At 41.0% G+C, this 21,786-nt stretch overlaps 1 protein-coding gene across 18 annotated transcripts in view; it reads right to left on the minus strand.

Annotated features, from left to right (window-relative positions):
- The window catches only part of EFCAB11 (EF-hand calcium binding domain 11), a 159,864-nt gene that overhangs the window by 136,248 nt on the left and 1,830 nt on the right, over positions 1-21,786 (minus strand). For all 18 annotated transcript variants that reach the window (XM_007094975.3, XM_042990348.1, XM_015543444.2 and 15 more), the window contains 2 exons: positions 21,221-21,316; positions 16,447-16,492 (listed from right to left, as the gene is read on the minus strand). In XM_007094975.3, coding sequence (XP_007095037.1) covers positions 16,447-16,492; positions 21,221-21,316 — 142 coding nt within the window. The remainder of the gene's footprint in view (positions 1-16,446; positions 16,493-21,220; positions 21,317-21,786) is intronic.

Here is a 21,786-nt window from a genome sequence, read left to right on the forward strand (position 1 = left end):
CCCCTTGTATTACATATTTTAAAGTCACTAAGAGATCTTGAAAGTTCTCATCATAAGAAAAAACAATTTTGTAACTCTGTATGGTCACAGGTGATAACTAGACTTATTGTGGAGATCATTTCACTACACATACACATACTGAATCATTATGCTAAATACCTTAAACTAATATAATGCTATATGTCAATTATACTTTACTAAAAAAATAGTTGTATTTTTCACGCTTTTCTTATTTGTAGTTAAAGGTTTAGAAACTTAAAAAGCCAACCTATCTTTATGTTTAAATGCTCTTCTTACAACTCTTTAGGACCCACTGTGTGCTGTGTGCCACACGGGGTTAACCTCTGAAAATAGAGGGTAAAGAGAACACCCACGATTGCAGTTCCAAGGGAGTTACTGGTCTAGTTGGGGAGACAGTGATTATAGATTATACAGGCTCAACTGCAAATGTATACATAATCATAATCGTGGCATGTGAATGAGAGGGAAAACAGGAAGTTATAAAAGGATCACAGGACTCCTCCTGCAGAGTAGACTCTGATGAAGGAGGGCTAAGCGTTAGGAATATTTAAGATAATATCTATGATGAGAAGGTGCCAACTGGAAACAGCATGTGCCAAGGCCATGCGGTGGGAAGTGGGAGAACAAAATGGCCCCTGTGGCTGGAATGTGGTATTAGAGGGCTGGGTCGGTCTCAGTAAGGCAGGCAGGGCCAGAGGGCACAGGAAATAGTTTGGGTTTTATTTGGGGTACGATAGGAAGTCAATGAAAGGTGTGGATTGGGAAGTGACATAATGTGATTTAAATTTCATAAGGACCTTCATGGCCATTTTCTCAACAAAGGAGAAGGGAGGAAGCAAAATGAAAGGGGAGACCAGTCAGGAGCCTACTGGCCGGAGAAGAGGTTGCCAGACCATTAGCGGTGGGAACAGAGGAAATGGAAAGTTTCCCAACACAGCTCGGGAAAGATGAGGGGTGAGACGTAGTGGGTCAGAAGGAAGGAGACACCAAGAATAACCCCTAGGCTGAGGTCTGAGGAGTCATTTAGAGATGACGGGGAGACATGTCAACTATTTGATGCTTTGGCGAGGAACCACGGGCACAAGTCAAGAAGGCAGCTGCGTATACCCTAGGCAACAGGGCACACCTCCCAGCGCCTCCCAGACTGTCTGCCACGTGCTCAGTAAATGTGTGTTGTGCAGAATTAGCAGCCTCTCCCATCACAGCTAAGGACACGCAGTGACGCGGCTCTGTTTTCATCTCGTCACTTGTGAGACCAGAGAACATATTTAGACTGCTTACTGAGGATAAAACTGAAGTCTAGTCATGCCATGTTCCCACGGGATCAAATCTGTTAACTTTCAAATCTGTTTTACTTTCATGAACACCAGAAGTTAATCAGTTAGACAGCATCTAGATTAGTTAAAATTCCTGAATAATATAGTCACTGATCACACCATGCCCTACGAAGCCCTTCACAATCTGCCCGGTCCACCTTTCCAGCCTCCCTCGCAAACTTCCTGAGGCTTCCCCAAGGCAACACGTCCTTTCATACCTTCACAAGAGCTGGGCACACACATTACCTGCAATGAGCTTCTCCTTTTTATCCTACTGATGGTTTACATCTCCTTCTGTAGGTAATTAATGCATTACCTCTTCCTTGAAGTCTTCCCTGATTTCTCCCAGCTGAGTGCCTTTTCTGTGACCCAACAGCCCTCTGTTCATAACACAATTGTTGGGTAATTTTTTAATCTATTAGGTCCTATGGTAATTATCTGATCACACACACGCTGCCTGAGACGCACTAAGGGAAAGCACTGTATGGGGTTTAAAATTTTATCCCTAGTGTGTAGCGTGATACCTGATGCACAGTAGGCATAGATTACATGTTTGTTATATAAGTAAATAAACGAATAGGAAAATGTTATTTCTAGTTTTCAGCAAAGAGCATTACAATTTGTGTTTTAAAAGATCTCCTGGGGCGCCTGGGGGGCTCAGTCGGTTAAGCGTCCAACTTCGGCTCAGGTCATGATCTCGCGGTTCATGGGTTTGAGCCCCGTGTTGGGCTCCGTGCTGACAGCTCAGAGCCTGGAGCCTGTTTCAGATTCTGTGTCTCCCTCTTTCTCTGACCCTCCCCTGTTCATGCTCTCTCTCTCTGTCTCAAAAATAAATAAATGTTAAAAAAATAAAAGATCTAAGTCTGTAGTACTAATGCCAAAAAGTGGGTTACTTTCTATTCACCTAGCCAGCAAAATAAACCGTCCTTTTAGAAACCCCAACTTATTAATACCTATGGTATAGTAAAAAACAAGTGAAACTCAGAGAGAAAGGAAATGCATGCATAATATTTGCTCTTTACTTACCATTGTGTATGATTTAGGGAAATGACAAGAAACAAACAGGACAATGCCATTGTTCTATGTGTGATTCTCACACACACACACGTGTACATGAGTAGTGATATCTTTTAAAGTACATATTCAGAAAACCCATTGGTATTTGAGGCCATAAAGCAGTTAGGGTCTTTATTTCATAATCTCGTGGGATAAAAAGCAAATGTTCTTTAGTTTTTCCTAGAAGGAAATGTGGGTGTCAACTGTATGTTTACTCCCGCTTGGAAAAGGAAAACAATCTAATAACACAAATAACTCTATATACGTAATCAAGTTCTTTTACACTATTTTCCCCATAGGACAAGATACCTTTTTTTTTTAAGTTGATTTATTTTTTGAGAGACAGAGAGAGCGTGCAGGCCAGCGCAAGCAGGGGAGGGGCAGAGAGAGATGAAACCAGGGACCCGAAGTGGGCTCCACGCTGCCAGCACAGAGCCCGATGTGGAGCTCAGACTCACCAACCACCAGATCATGACCTGGGCTACAGTCAGATCGTTATGTTTTAATAAGGGTCATCACGTAATATTAAACCATGCAAACACATCCCCACTGCTCCCTCCACTCCCGTGCCCTTATCTTAATCTTCCATGGCAACACATAGCCAAACGCAAGCCCCTTTTCTAACAAGGACAAACTTTCATTCAGCTTGGCTCTCACCCTGTAGCAGCCCAATCACCTTCCGCAGTCAGCGCATAATGGTTTGCTACTCCTGCAGCTCCGAGATGCGAACACGTTCGCGTAAGTTTTCTACATCTTGGCTCTTTAAATGGCCTAGAAATACACTTTCTACTGCTAGCTCCACCTGCTGTCACAACACTCAAACCTAAGATTACCGCTTCACAGAGACTTGCAATAATTCTATTGCCCTCAGATTTCATGCTCAATGACAAATGCATTACCTGTGTTCGCCCCTGGAGTGAAAGCATATGTTCAGAAAATTCTAACTGCAAATACAACGTTGGGTCTCCTATGTGCATTGTTCCACTAATAACGGTTACCTAAATACGCTTTACTGCAGTTATGCATTAGGATCGTGACAACATCAGGAACCACATAGACCTGTGTGTTTATCTGAGCTTCTAATTACCCTGTTTACAAAAGGTGTTCAGAAAACACCTGGGTAGTTGGACTCTATCGGTAGTTTGCAGGTTTTTTTTTTTTTTTTTTTAGCTGTAGGAAAGGTGTAAACCAGAAAGCCTGATGTGCAGAGGAAATGAAGGCAGAACTATCTTGTCTGGAGCAAGGCGGCCCCTCCACCATTCCCTGTCTAGCAGTGTCTGTGGAAGTGTCCCCACAGGACCCAGGATTAAGGACCATGACTTAAAGACCACTGACACCAGTGACCTTTACAGATCCTTCTAGGCTCTGCAAGTCTATGCATTTTCCTTACCAATGGAAAACACGTCCTTTCATTTTATAAACTCCTCTTAGCAAAACGGACTCTTTGTGTTCTATAACAAACACATATATTTTACTTTGCAAGCTATTTACTACTTGTGATATAGATATGTCATAGAGACAGGAAGGCTAGGAATGTCTATCTTTACCTTTTTAAGTAGTTTCCTAGGAGAATAATCATCTTTTATCATAGGGGTGGATATATTCTAAAACTATATAAATTTTTCCTTGAAAGTTTCATTATGTATATATTTTTGAGGTTCAAAAGACCACTGACCCTATGCTTCAGGGCACACAGAGAAATCCTCTTGAAAATGAAGGCGTCTAGTTTCTGGCTATCACAGTGAGCTTAAATTAGAAACTGCAATAAACCTGAGGAGAGTGAAGGAGAAAACAATAAAAATGTCAAGTTATTTAGACGGTAGGTCTGCTCCTAGATTTAGTATAAAAAGGAGGGTTCATGTTCATTGTGCCATATATTAATTTTTCTGGGGCTTGAAAATGCCTAAAAATGAGCTTTTAAAAAGATAAAGTGGCTTTTTAAAAGGTGTAAGGCAAGCCTTCTCTACCTTGAGAAATAAAATTCAGATTGTGACTTCCAGAGGCCATGAAGGAAAAGAAGGGACACAATATGTTCCCGTAAAAAGATTATAAGGACAGGGGCACCTGGGTGGCTCAGTTGGTTGAATGACCGACTTCAGCTCAGGTCTTAATTTCACAGTTTGTGGGTTCAAGCCCCGCATCAGGCTCTGTGCTGACACCTCGGAGCCTGGAGCCTGCTTCGGATTCTGCGTCTCCCTCTCTCTCTCTGCCCCTCCCCCCACACATGCTCTTTCTGTCTCTTTCTCAAAAGTAAATAAACATTAAAAAAAATTTTTTTAAAAAGATTGTAAGGACAGAAGGAGAAAGTGGCATCAACAATGGTGAGCTATCCCCTATTTTGTTTCTTAGGGGATAAAGAGAGAGAAGCAAACCATAAAACAGACTCTTACCTACAGAGAACAAGCTGAGGGATGCTGGCGGGGAGGTGGGCGGGGATGGGCTAACTGGGTGATGGGGATTAAGGAGGGCACACACGATGAGCACTGGGTGTTGTAAGTGATAAATCACTGAATCCTACCCCTGAAACTAATATTACACGTACGTTAACTAACTAGAATTTAAACAAAAATTTGAAAAGGAAAACAAAAAATAATGGTGTGCTGTCATATTAAGGTGGATAAGTAAATTCAGAGAACTGATATTTTCTTCTGGCTTCCTGAATAAGAGTAAGGGAATAAAGAGAAAAGAATCTACTTTAATGGAAGACGTCAAGTTTTACCATATCATTGGGAGGAAAATGAAAAGGAAGAGTAAAAAACAGGTTATAATAGAGGAATCTGAACCAATAAAACCTTACTTCTGTCAAACACGGACTGGAACCATTACTTTCTTTTATCATGTATTATCTCCTGCTTTTATCATGTATATCTCCTATATCTCCTGCTCATAAACCTGCACAGGTTCCTCAGTGTTATCACTGCAAAGTCCTGACACCTTATTCCGGAATTTAAAGCTTCATTATTCCATCTAGGCAGAGTGGGCCTCAATCCCCCTTCTTAACACTCAGTTTCCATCAGGGTAACTTACTCTGCTGACACAACAACTCATTTATAGGTAGGCACTATACTCCTTGCTGGTGTGGTAGGTAAAATATTCCAAGGAGGGTAGAATCCATTTATGCTAGGACTCATTATTAACAGTATGACAGTTGATAGCTCTGGATATGCAAATCTGGGGGTGGGTAGGCAGGGAAGGGGGGGGTCTTACAACCAGTGATCTGGGAGAAGTCTCTGCCTTCAAGCTAGCGTGGGCCCTGGGGGAAGAAGGTCTGCGAGAGAAAGTGCACAGAAGTGGAATGCACAGAGCCCTTCCAGAGGAGACAGCGCCAGCCAGGCCTTTCCCACTTCTAGCTGTGGGGAGTGAGGGATAAAGCCCTTCTCTGTACTGTTAGCAAACGCCTCAGCAGTCCCATGACATCCATCATTTTTACGAAGAGTGTGCTGGGTAAGTAATCCACGCTGAGTTCCGCATCCACACTGACCTAGCACAGACAGCACCAGGAGCCAGGAGCCAAGCGCAGAGCCGGCATCTGCATTCACTCATTTCACTATGTCCTCTTCTTTGCTTCTCCACCTTTGCAAATCCCACCCATCCTTTTCCGTCCAGTTCTGGCCCTCACCTCGCATCTCCCTCCTCCAATCTCTTAGAGGTTTTCTTGTCCATAGTAATTATTTGACATCTGGCCATAAATGAAGTGACAATACCCTTTTATGTTCCCTATCTTAGGTCAGTGTCTGTGTCTCCTACTTTTTTTCTACCCTGCAGTAAAACGTAGTCAGCGTCCTCTAAATGAGTAATGAGAGAAATTCATTTAGGGGTGAACATCTATGGGCAATACCACAAAATGGCCCTATGGTTAGGAAATCAAGATAAGTTAAGCGTGATGTGTATGCATTTCCTGATCACAGGAAAAAACTAAGAGGTCAGTAAATAATACTCTACTATACCGTGGCTTTAGTTCGTTAGGCAGCAGCCCAAAACGAGAAAACATCCACAACCAAAAAACGTGTTTACAGTAGAATTTAAAACACTAGAAAATGGACATTTAAACTTAGGGAAATAATACAGTTCACAGTCAACTAGTGAGCTCCAAACAATTCAGATGAGATAGTAATAAATAAAAGTATACAAGCCAACTGGCCATTAAGCTCATGCATAAATTATTTTCCAATTGAACTGACAATGGAGAGCACGATTGAGTCAAATAGTCCACAATCACGGTTATGTTGAATCAGTCTCTTTGATTTGTCCATTAAGTTGAAGGTTAAAAGTAAGTTCCTGGAAGGTTTTTTCTTCTTTAAGTATGAAAGTGAAATATGTTCATTGTTTTAAGAGGGAAGTAAGAAAACAAAAAGAAAAAAAAAAGCTCGGTCTAATCACCTTGTGAAAAGAAAATTCTGATGTACTTTGTTTTTTTCCACAGGCATATTTTATATGGATCCGGGATAAACACATACAGACAGCTGTGTAAGGATTCAGTGGGGGCAGTGTTCATGTAGTTCTTATTCACAGCATTTGGCATACTAAGCAAAAGCTCTATAAATCTTATTTTTTGTTATTCATATAAAATGCTCAACAATTTGTCATACAATGAAGTCAAATCATCTGATATCACACGTGGTCTTTCTTTGCCCTTCGTGCTGAGCCATTCAGATGTGTTTGACATTAAACCACTGGCCTACAAGGAAGAAAGTTTAAGGAACAGCCTTACAAAACTCACCAGTGTATTTACCGAACAGTTTGTGGAACATCAATGTCCATTCATCAGTCTCTCTTCCATGTGACATTGTGAAAGAAACATACTTTACCAGGGAAAACTCTCTCTCTAGGTAAGAAGTTTCTATTGTATGGACGATGGTCACTGGATTGTCATTCCCTATTTGTTCTGGACATTAGGTAGCTCAGAACCAAATCTGTTATCAACCTCCAACAATGGCACAGAACCTTCTGTATACTGATCCACTCCTGACTTCAACTTGTTGATTAAGTTCCTGGGGGATGAACACTGTCCTCAACTCTGTCTAATGACTAATATGACCCATGGCACCATTAAAATCAAGGGTTTAGCCAATGTTTGAGAGGGTAAGTTTGGAGATCAGACTGCTGTGGTCTGTTACTTAGATAGCTACACTATGCATACTTAACCTCTCTGAGCACTGGTATTTTTTTTTAACTTATAAAATGAGGTTAATCTTGGTATCATAGAGTTGTATTAAATTTAACAATTCGTGCCTAGCACTCAATCACAAGTCTGCACATGGTAAGCATTCAGAAAATCATAGCTGTAATTATTATCTATAATAAATATTACAACACATGTAGAAGTATTTTGCAAATAAAGAACCATCAAATGCCAGGATCGAGATATTTTATTATTCCTCTTTAGAGCCTAATCTCATTAAAAAAAAATTTTTTTTTTAAATTTTTAACGTTTACTTATTTTTGAGACAGAGAGAGACAGAGCATGAATGGAGGAGGGGCAGAGAAAGAGAGAGACACAGAATCGGAAGCAGGCTCCAGGCTCTGAGCCATCAGCCCAGAGCCCGAGGCGGGGCTCGAACTCACGGACCGCAAGATTGTGACCTGAGCTGAAGTCAGACGCTTAACTGACTGAGCCACCCAGGCGCCCCTAAAAAATTTTTTTTTTTATGTTTATTTACTTTTGAGAGAGAGAGAGAGAGACAGACAGACAGAGCTCCAGCAGGGGAGGGGCACAGAGAGAGGGAGACACAGAATTCGAAGCAGGCTCCAGGCTCGGAGCTGTCAGCACAGAGCCCAACGTGGGGCTTGAACTCACGGACTGTGAGATCATGACCTGAGCCCAATTAGGACCCTCAACCAACCGAGCTACCCAGGCACCCCCCCCTTAATTTCCTCTTTTTTAAGAAAAGGTAACAAATAACAGTTTTTTAGGTCTCTTCTAGTTGCAACCTTTTGTGCTCCATACTTAGAGAAAGTATGAAATGTATCCCAGAGAGTGAGCACTGCAACAAAATACAACCCTTTAAAATAAGTAGCTTTAGTATACATTAGAACCACCCCAACAGTAATCTGTTGCTTCTTAAACAAGAGACTTTTTTTTTTTTTGGTCTCCCACTAACATAATTTCTTATTCCTGCCGCCTAAACAGTTTTTGCTGACAGATACTTGCTTGTTAGGTTACAGGCATTAAAATGCCTTCTTGCTACTTATTCTGGCTGCCTTCAGACTCTCCCAGTGTGACTTTTCTAGAGACGATCTACTCTAACTTCTAAAGGTTTTGACTTAACTTTTCATTCTTCTTAATTTTAACAAGGAAAATCTACAGAAACGACCCACCTGTTAGACCAGAAGCTCCTGGAAAATAGGGCCCGGGCACCCAGGTTTAGGTACTAAAGTGTGTGCATAGTCAAGACTCGGCTGAGTCAGGGTCAATCCAGGATGTGCGTATGGACCTCACCCAGGAAGCTGGGTCTTCCTCACCTAGGAACTGGGGCCTGAACAGAAAATCCTTTAGGGTGGCACGCTAGAGACGTGGCATGACCTTGTCTGGATGTAAAAAAGAGCCATAGCTAGCTGGAGAATCCCCAGGTCAAGGCTACCAAGAAGGACTATGGAAAAATTGATTACCTGAATAAATAGCTCCCAGAAAGCCAAGGCCACATTTCAGTTCTTTTTCAAGATCAAAACATGAAAGAGAGAGATAATATAGCTGACAGAACATTTCATCTGTGCATAAACCCTCTTCCTGCAAGAAAAATAACATGTAAAAGGTGACTCATGTATGGAAAGGGACAAAAGATGGAGCTGATGGCCTGAAATTTGTTCAGTTGTGAAGAGTTCTAACAGAAAAAGAAGTTACGTTAGCAGCAATCAGAGTTCAGCAGTGATTTCTTGCTAGGATGACTTTATTCTTTCTTTTGAATATTTGTGGTCTTGAGTCTCCCTTTCAAATAAACATGAATTAAAGCTAGTTGGAAAGGTAGCACCCTGACTTTAAGTCTATTTCCTTTAAACGAGAAGGATATGATGCTCTGAGAAGGTTCATTTGCCATTGATACCAAGACCAGGAGAGGAACTGGGGGAGAAAAAGAGAAAAAAAAAAAAAGAACAAAGAAGATGAAGGGAAAAGACTGGAAATCTGTAGACTGAGGAGGGTCCCTTCACACTAATTTTGGAGCCAGGTGCTAAACATCTGCACTTTGATCTCTTCCCCCCACCCCAGACCTTCCCCTGAATTTCTCAGATGGCTAGATTACTTTGTGACCTTTTGAAATTTATCTTTTTAAAAAAATTTTTTTAACATTTATTCATTTTTGAGAGTGAGAGAGACAGAGCATAAGCGGGGGAGAGGCAGAGAGAGAGGGAGACACAGAATCCGAAGCAGGCTCCAGGCTCTGAGCCATCAGCAAAGACCCCGACGCAGGGCTTGAACCCACAAACCGTGAGATCGTGGCCCGAGATGAAGTCAGACGCCCAACCGACTGAGCCACCCACGCGCCCCTGAAATATATCTTAAAGTTAATTATTAGGAAAAGACACTGTGAAAAGCAGCATCCTCATGAACTGACTGAGAAGTGGATGTGAGAACAGATGTAACATCCTTGATATTAAATGCAAGAAAATGCATACAGGGGCAGGAGTGTATCGTTAAAGTCAGAAAGGCCTCATAGGGAAGACTGCGTTCACTACTGAAATATTACAGTTTTGAAGCAATCCTTGGGCCATAAGGAGTTTGAGAAAATGTTCCATATCCAGGTACTCTTCATTATATATGAGACAGCTCAGGCCTGGAAGAGACCATGCGAACATAGTGAATGGAAAGAAACTCTTTTCCAAAGCATAAAGCTCCAGTGGCCATCAGAACTAGTTTCAAATGGAAGCTCTGTAACTGCAACAAAGGTGAGAAATATTTCTGCCTGAAGTCAGAACTCAAAAATTAGAGAATTCATAAAGGAAATTTTGTAACTTTCACGAACATATCTTCAGCCACAAGTCAAAGTCAAACCTCTCTCAAACGTCAAGGAAACACACACACACACACACACACACACACACACACACACACACAATGAATCAGTCCTCACTTTGTATCAGAGAATATGCACACACGAGAAACCTTTAGAAGGTAATGAAGGTAGAAAACCTGCCTTCATTTAGGATAATTGAAGGATATGAAGGATATGAAGGATATGAAGGATAATTTACCCTTCAAATTATCCATACAGGAGAGATATTCATATCACATGAATGTAACATAGACAAGGAAAGCTTTTTATGAAGTCAGATCTTGTTAAATATGAGATAATACATATGGGGGGGAATCTTCTGATATTGAATATGGGGAAAAGTTCTGTCAGAAGTCAATTTTGGCTCTACATTAGACAATTCACTCCAGCTGTAAAGAACATGGGAAGTCTTGGGGTACCTCAGTGGCTCAGTCGGTTAAACATCTGATTCTTGATTTCGGCTCAGGTCATGATCTCACGGTTTGTGGGTTCGAGCCCCACATCAGGCTCTGTGCTGACAGCTCAGAGCCTGGAGCCTACTTCAGATTCTGTGCCTCCCTCTCTCTCTGGAGCTTGCTTGGGATTCTCTCTCTCCTTCTCTCTTTCTGCCCCTCCCCTGCTTATGTAATTTCTCTCTCTCTCTCTCTCTCTCAAAATAACTAAACGTTAAAAAATAAAAAAATAAAAAAAAAAATAAAAGAACATGGTAAATTTTTCTTCCAGAAGGACGCCTCTTTCTACATCAAAGAATGGCTGGGGAAAGAAAACCTTCTGTGTAAAGGCAAATCCTTAATTCAGAGAACACACATTAGGAAGAAAGTCTATGAAAATAATGAATGATCTGACTGCCTTCAGCAGCAATACCACTGGCTTTATCAGAAAAGTTGCAAAATGGAGAAGCGCTATATATGTAACATGTGGGGAAGACCTTCACCCAGGCAGAATCGAGAAAATCACTCACTATTTAGGGGACTGCTAATAGGGAGAAATGCTACCAATGCAAAAAATGTGGGAAATTCTTCTGCCAGAAGACAGAAATCAGTTTAGATTCAAAAATTCATATAGCAATCCAGAGGAAAATATGTAGGGAAGGCATCATGAAGAAGTTACAGGGGCACCTGGGTGGCTAAGTCAGTTAAGCATCCGACTTCATCTCAGGTCATGATCTCACAGTTCATGAGTTCAAGCCCTGCATTGCGCTCTGTGCTGACAGCTCAGAGTCTGAAGCCTGCTTCAGATTCTGTGCCTCTCTCTCTCTCTCTCTCTCTCTCTCAATCTCTCTCTCTGCCCCTCCCCCACTTGTGCTCTCTGTCTCTCAAAAATAAATAAATGTTAAAAAAAAAAGTTACAACTGGGGCACCTGGGTGGCTCAGTCAGTTGAGCATCTGACTTTTGATTTTGGTTCAGGTCATAGTCTCACGGTTGTGGGATCGACCCCCAAGCCAGGCTCTGAACTGGGCTGGGTGTGGAGCCTGCTTGGGATTCTCTCCCTCTCTCTTTGCCCCTCCCCTGCTCGTTCATGCCCCCATTCTCTCTCTTGCTCTCAAAATAAATAAATAAACTCCTTTAAAAAAAAGAAGTTACAACGAATTGAACATTACAGACACAATATTTGAGCATTTTGAGTGTGCAAAAATTTTTACGTGAAATTAAAAGGGAAATTCTATCAAGTTAGGGAGTTTGTCAAAAACACGTTCTCCTAGCAATAATATTGTTCTAAGAGTCATGGTCCATATGGGGTACTGAACCTTGCATACAAAAAAAGAATCCAGTAAACTCTTTTGTAAATCTACCATTTATAAATAAAAAGATTTGTTCAAAGAAAGAAAAAGCCAAACTGGTCAAAAGGACACAGGAGCCAATTTGAGGAGGCATTCAATGCCCAAGTCTGTGACAAGCTGAAAACTAAAATAATTAATGATAATTAATGGAGTATAAATCATTAAAAAACATGCAATTCATGAGTCTGTGCTGATAATAAACAGATGGATTGATCAAGAAGAAGAGAGGTCTCCTGCTTATAGCCAAGGTTTAACTGAAGCACTAGGATTAGAAAATCCTTATTTTGCAACTGTTACGACAAAAACTGGGTCAGACGAGAATCATGAACAGTTACCAAATCTAGGGGCAAATTTTGACGAGAAGGAAAATATTTGCAATGTCTTCAATGTGTCTCTCCACACACCGCTTGTTAGTTGCAAGGGAAGAAAAGATAAACAGAATACATTGGAGAAACTGGACAACATCTTCCCTAGTGGCAAAAATTAATACCATCTATGAGAGACAGATGGTCATTGTGGGCCTCCAGACATGGCCCCCAACGAGGGACAGGCCACCTAAATGGTATTCTGGCTCAGAATGCTTAACCCCAACATCAGGCAAACACAAAACAAGGACCATTCTTAAAAATCTAATAGTGAAGGCCTTTGACAAAATTCAGCAACCTTTCTTAATAAAAACCCTCGAGAAAGTTGGGATAGAAGGAACATACTTAAAAATCATAAAAGCCATTTATGAAAAGCCCACAGCTAACATCATCCTCAATGGGGAAAAACTGAGAGCTTTTTCCCTGATATCAGGAGCAAGACAGGGATGTCCACTCTCACCGCTGTTGTTTAACATAGTGTTGGAAGTGCTAGCATCAGCAATCAGACAACAAAAGGAAATCAAAGGCATCAAAATTGGCAAAGATGAAGTTAAGTTTTCACTTTTTGCAGATGACATGATATTATACATGGAAAATCCAATAGACTCCACCAGAAGTCTGCTAGAACTGATACATGAATTTAGCAAAGTGGCAGGATACAAAATCAATGTACAGAAATCAGTTGCATTCTTATACACTAATAATTAAGCAACAGAAAGACAAATAAAGAAACTGATCCCATTCACAATTGCACCAAGAAGCATAAAATACCTAGGAATAAATCTAACCAAAGATGTACAAGATCTGTATGCTGAAAACTATAGAAAGCTTATGAAGAAAATTGAAGAAGATATAAAGAAATGGAAAAACATTCCATGCTCATGGATTGGAAGAATAAATATTGTTAAAATGTCAATACTACCCAAAGCTATCTACACATTCAATGCAATCCCAATCAGAATTGCACCAGCATTCTTCTCGAAACTAGAACAAGCAATCCTAAAATTCATATGGAACCACAACAGGCCCCGAATAGCCAAAGTAATTTTGAAGAAGAAGACCAAAGCAGGAGGCATCACAATCCCAGACTTTAGCCTCTACTACAAAGCTGTCATCATCAAGACAGCATGGTATTGGCACAAAAACAGACACATAGACCAATGGAATAGAATAGAAACCCCAGAACTAGACCCACAAACATATGGCCAACTCCTCTTTGACAAAGCAGGAAAGAACATCCAGTGGAAAAAAGACAGTCTCTTTAACAAATGGTGCTGGGAGAACTGGACAGCAACATGCAGAAGAATGAAACTAGACCACTTTCTCACACCATTCACAAAAATAAACTCAAAATGGATAAGGGGCCAGAATGTGAGACAGGAAACCATCAAAACCCTAGAGGAGAAAGCAGGAAAAGACCTCTCTGACCTCAGCCATAGCAATTTCTTACTTGACACATCCAAAGGCAAGGGAATTAAAAGCAAAAATGAACTACTGGGACCTTATGAAGATAAAAAGCTTCTGCACAGCAAACAACCAACAAAACTAAAAGGCAACCAACAGAATGGGAAAAGATATTTGCAAATGACATATCAGACAAAGGGCTAGTATCCAAAATCTATAAAGAGCTCACCAAACTCCACACCCATAAAACAAATAATCCAGTGAAGAAATGGGCAGAAAACATGAATAGACACTTCTCTAAAGAAGACATCTGGATGGCCAACAGGCACATGAAAAGATGCTCAACGTCGCTCCTCATCAGGGAAATACAAATCAAAACCACACTCAGATATCATCTCACACCAGTCAGAGTGGCCAAAATGAACAAATCAGGAGACTATAGATGCTGGAAAACATGTGGAGAAACGGGAACCTTCTTGCACTGTTGGTGGGAATGCAAATTGGTGCAGCCACTCTGGAAAGCAGTGTGGAGGTTCCTCAAAAAATTAAAGATAGACCTACCCTATGACCCAGCAATAGCACTGCTAGGAATTTACCCAAGGGATACAGGAGTACTGATGCAGAGGGGCACTTGTACCCCAATGTTTATAGCAGCACTCTCAACAATAGCCAAATTATGGAAAGAGCCTAAATGTCCATCACCTGATGAATGGATAAAGAAATTGTGGTTTATATACACAATGGAGTACTACATGGCAATGAGAAAGCATGAAATATGGCCCTTTGTAGCAACATGGATGGAACTGGAGAGTGTTATGCTAAGTGAAATAAGTCATACAGAGAAAGGCGGATACCATATGGTTTCACTCTTATGTGGATCCTGAGAAACTTAACAGAAACCCATGGGGGAGGGTAAGAAAAAAAAAAAAGAGGTTAGAGTGGGAGAGAGCCAAAGCATAAGAGACTCTTAAAAACTGAGAACAAACTGAGGGTTGATGGGGGGTGGGGAGAGGAGAGGGTGGGTGACGGGTATTGAGGAGGGCACCTTTTGGGGTGAGCACTGGGTGTTGTATGGAAACCAATTTGACAATAAACTTCATATATTGAAAAAAAAAAACTAATAGTGAGGGCTGGGCTAGTTCCTCAAAATTTCCATGTTATAAAAAGCCAAGAAAAAAAAAAGTCTACAGAAATGTTCCAGATGAAAGGAGTCTAAAGAGACATGGCACCCAAGACTAATTCCTGTATTAGATGAGGGATGATGTGTTTAAGGACATTATCAGATCAAATGACGGTACCGGAATATAAACAGTAAATGAGACAAAAATATAGTATCGGTCTAAGTTTACGGTAAGTGTCCTGTGGTTTTAGGTTCAGAGCAGTGAGAGGAGGGCATAGTGGTAGAAAGGGCCAAAGGGTTAAAATGTCAACAGTAAGTGCATCGAGGTAAAGAGTATACAGCTCTCGGTGTTATTTTTATTTTGCAGTTTTTTGTAAGCGTTAAATTATTTCCCCAAAAAGGTAATTTTTAAAAAGCCAATCCAACATGTTCTGGCCCCTATCTCCAAAAGAAAAGGTACTCCTCTGTCTCATCTTCCTTTTCCCTCTTCACTAGAGCATTCTGCTAAGCTCAGAAACATCTTCATGTGCAAAAAACCAAAAACAAAAAACAAAAAAAACCACTCCTGATCCCCAGGCACTCTGGACTTACTGAAAGACTTCTACTTACACTGTCACACTTTCTCAAGGTTTGGTTTGCCTTTGACCACTCCAGCCTGGCCTCTGCCGTCACCAGGTACCGAAACCGGTCTTGCAGGTAGCCAACTCCAAGGGACACTTCAGTTACTACCTACCTGACCTTTCCAAGGTGTTGACCACACCCTCTTCCTGGAAATAATCCCCTTCTCCCTGTTTTGGACCAGATACCTTTGACTTTCCTCCCGCCCCTCCCCACCTCTAACTTCCTCTGCCATTTCCTAACTCTCTCCCTGACTTCAAATGATTGCGGTTCCTGAAGGTTCTCCTTCCACTCTGTCTTGCTAGGTCATCTCATCCATCCCCAGGGCTTCAAACACCATCTACATGCGAACGGCTCCCAAATTTATTTCTCCAGCCCACAGCTTTCCTCTGAATTCCATATTCACGCAGCCTGAATGCCCAGATATCACAGATTGAAATTTCTCAAACGTAGCATTTTCAGACGTGAACTCTGGCTCTCCCCCAACCCCAAACCTTCTCAAGTCTTTCCATTTCAGTAAAGTGCCACTTCTGCTCATCTAAGTCAGAAAATACTGATCAACAGTTGGATGTTCACATTACAAGCAACATTTTTTTCTTTATGCTTTTCAATGGTTTCAAACTTCCCTACAATAAACATCCTATTACACTTATGAATACATTAAAGAACCAAAATCTTTCTTTGAAACAGAACAAGACAAAGATGTGCTTTATAGTCTCTATTTTTGTTAATTTTGATTTTATGAAGTCTAAAAATTAATATTAACTTTCATATTACCAGAAGTGTTTGGATTTACTGAAGACATCACAGAATCAGCTTCTATCTAGAAAAGAAGAAAGAAAAGCACATATAATTTCATCAAATGTTTTCACAGTGGGAGTTCTTAATTCCTGGGGTGTGGAGAAGGATTATATTTTATGAGAAACAAACTGTGTTGAGTCTAGCAGACAACTAATATCACAGGACAAGACAGCTGTAATAGAAATTTTATTATTCCATCTGTATCTAGGGTTGGGGGGGTATGGGTGAAACAGGTGATTGGGGATTAAGGAGGGCACTTGTGATGAGCACCGGGTGTTGTAGGGAAGTGTTAAATCACTATATTGTACACTTGAAACTAATATTACACTCTATGTTAACGAACTGGAATTTAAGAAAAAAATCTTTAAAAAAAATCAATAAAAAATTAAGTGGCATTAAAGCAAGAAATATCTATATATCTATATGACACAATATGCTAATCTGCTACAGACCCTAATGGCCCCAATACTATTCCATTGACCAACATAGTTGAAGCATATACCATCAACTTGGCTGTCACATGACCTAAAAGCTAACTTTTCAATTTTAGACAAATACAAGCAATTGTTGCAATGAGCTCTATGGCTTTGTTTTTTACCTCTTTTTTCCTGATTATGAAAGTAATATGTAGAAACCACAAAAAATATATAAGATCGTGAAGAACATTTTTTTAATTTTATTTATTCATTTTTTTTTATGAAGAACATTTTTTTTTTTAATTTTTTTAACGTTTATTTATTTTTGAGACAGAGAGAGACAGAGCATGAACAGGGGAGGGGCAGAGAGAGAGGGAGACACAGAATCTGAAACAGGCTCCAGGCTCTGAGCTGTCAGCACAGAGCCCGACGCGGGGCTCGAACTCACGGACCGCGAGATCATGACCTGAGCCGAAGTCGGACGTTTAACCGACCAAGCCACCCAGGCGCCCCATGAAGAACATTTTTAAAAACAGCCGTCCAATGAGAACCACTATTAACATTTGGCCTAGTCTGCATTTTTCTTTTCCTATGACTTTTTAAACATGTTTCAGAACATACCCTATATAAGTGTCAGGAAACTGTTTTCGCTATATTATTAAAATATAAGCACTTCCCTTTACTCTTACAAGGGCATTGTAAACATTATGGAATGAGAAAGTTGGCAATACCTGACATAGTTTCTCTACCTTGGATTCCATGCCCTGCACTTTCCTGGTTCCTCCTGCCCCTGCCTACCCTTAACTGTCGGTACCCCCAGTGGTCCACTGCCTTTCACGCTGTGTAACACTGTTTTGGGGCAATGCCACCCAGGCTCATGATCTAGCACCTGTAAACTGAGGAGTCCACAAACTGTCTCCAGCCCTTACCTCTCAATTCCTCACCCAGTTCCAGACTCCTACATTTACAAGCGGTGGCACAATCTGAGAGCCGATCTTTACCACCATAACCTCAACACCAGCATAATATTTAATGAGTGAATTCACTTAGGATGCTCAGAGCCTCCTCAAACTTAATGTGCCCCCAATTGAAGTCATTGACTTTCCTCTAAGCCTACTCCTTAATTTTCCTACTTGGTGGCATCACTATTGCTATAGTCCTGGTTTCACACCCCTCTCTTAACCACCAACCACATCAAGTCATCAGGGCAGATCATCTCCCAACACCACAAAGTGATTCTGGACACCTCATATCAGAAGAGTCTAGCTAGTTCTTCCAGTCTAAGTGACGCCTAGACTCCTACTTTACACTAGGATTTCAAGACCCTCTTCCTTGTCCCTTTCACTTTGGGTCCTTTCTGTTCTTCTCCGTCTCAGTATTTATCACAGAGTTTTATAAGTCTCTCTACACTAAACCGTGAACTGCTTCACAACAGGGACTATATTTTATTCGTCTTTATATCTCCAGCAACTAGCAAGTGTTCATTTTATTAAACAGGAACACTTAACAGATTTCATTGTGTAAACAACTGCGTGAGTGTATAAATGATTTATTACATTCCATGCATTCAATAAATATTTCATTTGCTCAAAAGCAATATTCAAAAATAAAACCCTAGGGGTGCCTAGCTGGCTCAGTCAGGAGTGTGCGGCTCTTGATCTCAAGGTTGTGAGTTCAAGCCCAATGTCGGATGTAGGGACTACTTAAAAATAAGATCTTTAAAATTAAATAAAATTAAACCCCAAACCTCAACCCACTATAAAAGTAAAAATCTGCTACATTTCACAGAGGGTGCACATTGTCATTTAACAAAACGATTGACACATACAAATGATTGACAGGTATACCAGTGACTTGCTATCACTTTACTGCTTAGTCATTTGCAGTCAAAAGACATTTGATTAAAAAATAAAAGCCAAGGGGCACCTGGGTGGCTCAGTGGGTTGAGTGTCCACCTCTTGATTTCGGCTCAGGTCATGATCTAAGAGTCCTGGGTTTGAGCCCCCCATTGTGCTCCACCCTGGGTATGGACTCTGCTTGAATTTCTCTCTCTCCTTCCCCCTATCCTTCTCCCACCTTCTCAACTACTCTTAAAAACAAAACAAAACAACAAAACCACCAAACCTCAACCAGGCATGAAAATACAAGTAAAAATCTGTTAAATCTCATGAAGTGTACATATATATGTATGTGAGCACATCACTGCACTTGTCATTCAATTCCTCACTTATAGTCTAAAGTTAAAGCCAATTAAGTAGGCTCAAGGGTGATCAAAGCAAAATGAAACCAGTTATCTTTCCAGCAAGGTTAAATACAATGCTTCAAAGCCTGGGCCCATTGAGCTGACCTGATTTGGAATTCTAGCTGAAATACCTGCAGGTTAACAGGAGAGCTGCAATTTCTGGGAGTCAGCCCTGACTACCGCTCTGAGCTCCGTGATCAGCTTCTCAGTAACCAAGCATCTGCTAGTAGGTGAACCACCTTGAGCCCACCTGATCCATTCATGGGACATATTTGTATCAGCAGAACTTATTTACCGTGAAGTGGTGATACATTCAAGCATAATGAAGGACGGAGACATGAGATATCACCTGGTCCCTGGCTTTGCTGGGCTGGTAATCTGACAGGCAGAGCCCGCTCATGAGGAACAGCTGGGCCAAAGTGATTGCCAAGCTGTTTGGTTTAAGAAGGGCACGAGGGAGGGCATTCCAGAGCCCTCTGTTTGATGGCTGCAAATGAATTTCTTAAACCTGGACAAGATCTTGTCTCTGATGAATTTCAGTTCAGCACCTTAACAAGAGGGATCCATCTTTAGAATGAATGTAACAAAGGGAGCAGCACAAAGACAAAGGGGAACAGGAAATTTGCCCTCCTAAGGCAGGATGTTCCTTGAAGCTCAGTTCAACTCTCATTATTAGTGAATGAGGGCAAAGTTTCCTGGAGAATAATATCCAACAAAACTTCAAATTACCTAGCAATTGTACTTCCAGGAATTTATTCCACAGATATACATCCACAAGAATAACCATATAAAAGGATGCTCATCACAACGTTTGTAGGAATGAAAAATAATGGGGCAATTTAAGTGACCAAAAACAGGAAACTGGCTAAAAAGAATACTATGCAACTACTTTTTAAAACATGGTGATGACGGGGCGCCTGGGTGGCTCAGTCGGTTAAGCGTCCGGCTTCAGCTCAGGTCACGATCTCGCGGCTTGTGAGTTCGAGCCCCGCGTCAGGCTCTGTGCTGACAGCTCAGAGCCTGGAGCCTGTTTCAGATTCTGTGTCTCCCTCTGTCTCTGACCCTCCCCTGTTCATGCTGTCTCTCTGTCTCAAAAATAAATAAATGTTAAAAAAAATTTAAAAATAAAATAAAACATGGTGATGTGTGGGGTGCCTGGGTGGCTCAGTTGGTTAAGTGTCAGACTCTTGGCTTCGGCTCAGGTCATGATCTCATAGTTCGTGGGTTTGAGCCCTGTGTTGGGCTCCATGCTGACGGTGAGTGGCATGCTTGGTATTCTCTCTCCCTCCCTCAAAATAAATAAACTTAAAAAAAATTAAAGTTCAAAAAAAACCACAGTAAAACATGGTGGTGTGTGCTCTTTTGTTAAGTGAAAATAAACAAAATAAAACAGGCATACAATGCATCCACTTTTTCAATAGAATGCCAAGCATGTTATGCACTGGACATTTTGAATGATGCATAAAAAATTGTAAATGATAACCCCTGAGGAGTGGGACTCTTTGGTAGCAAAGAGATTTTATATTCAACTTCATACTTTGCCCGGATTGTTTGAATTTTTTGACCATATATGTTTTATAATTTAAATGAATTCCTCCTATTACCAATGCCCTCCCCCCAGCCTTCCGTCTTGACACCTTCCTAGCATCTTGTACTTATTATTAGTAACCAGTGGTGCGTTGGCTTCATGAACTTGAATTCATCCCTGAGTTAGGTTCTTTACTTTTTTTATTTTTGTTTAATGTTTGTTGGAGCATGAGCCGGGGAAGGGCAGAGCAAGAGAGGGACACAGAATCTGAAGCAGGCTCCAGGCTCTGCTCTGAGCTGTCAGCACAGAGCTGACATGGGGCTCAAACTCACCAGCCATGAGATCGTGACCTGAGTGGAAGTTGGACACTTACTGGACTGAACCAGCCAGGCATCTCTCATCCCTGAGTTAGGTTCTTAAAAGTCAGCACTGGACATATCTCTGAAATTGCTCTGAAAGGCAGTGATTTCCTTATAAACATCCTAAACTAGCCACTGCGCTTTACTTACAAACTACCCCAACTGTATTGTCTACCCATTCCCAAATATAGGAAGAAAGCTCTACCTTGGTGGGCTTGTACCCAAACAGCATTACAACAGCCACTTTAAAGTCCTCTCTGCTTAGATAGCCTTTGTTATCTTCATCGCATGCTTTAAACACCTAAAGAACATTAAATATCTTCAGTTAGATGGAAACCGTTTGTTTATTATCTTTATTACTAGTTTATGTAGATCTCCAAAATCTAAAACTCAGCTGAGCAGGAGGGTTAGGCAATGGAGTTTGATTATTCTAATTTTACTTCTCCAAAATTCTTAATGTGCTAAAATTTACCCCCCCCCCAAAAGTGCAAACGACTTGATCAATCGCTAGACTGACGCAAATTAATTCATTTAAACCACCGGGGTAAATTCTACCTAAAATTCAGTTCTAGAATTAGGAAGGTGAGGTAGATACTGGGTAGAGGTTATTATTAATAGACTACGTAGCGGGGAAAAGAAGGAACTTGGAAATAGCCAGAACACTGGACAGGGAGCGAGAAGCCTTGCAGCTCTAGGCTCAGTCATTAACTATGACACTTTAGAAGGCCAGTTCACTCCTTGTCAGTGCAACCGAACTGAGTGAGACCCAGG

The sequence above is a fragment of the Panthera tigris genome, chromosome B3 (genome assembly GCF_018350195.1).
Source record: "Panthera tigris isolate Pti1 chromosome B3, P.tigris_Pti1_mat1.1, whole genome shotgun sequence".
In the NCBI taxonomy this organism is placed as follows: Eukaryota; Metazoa; Chordata; class Mammalia; order Carnivora; family Felidae; genus Panthera; species Panthera tigris.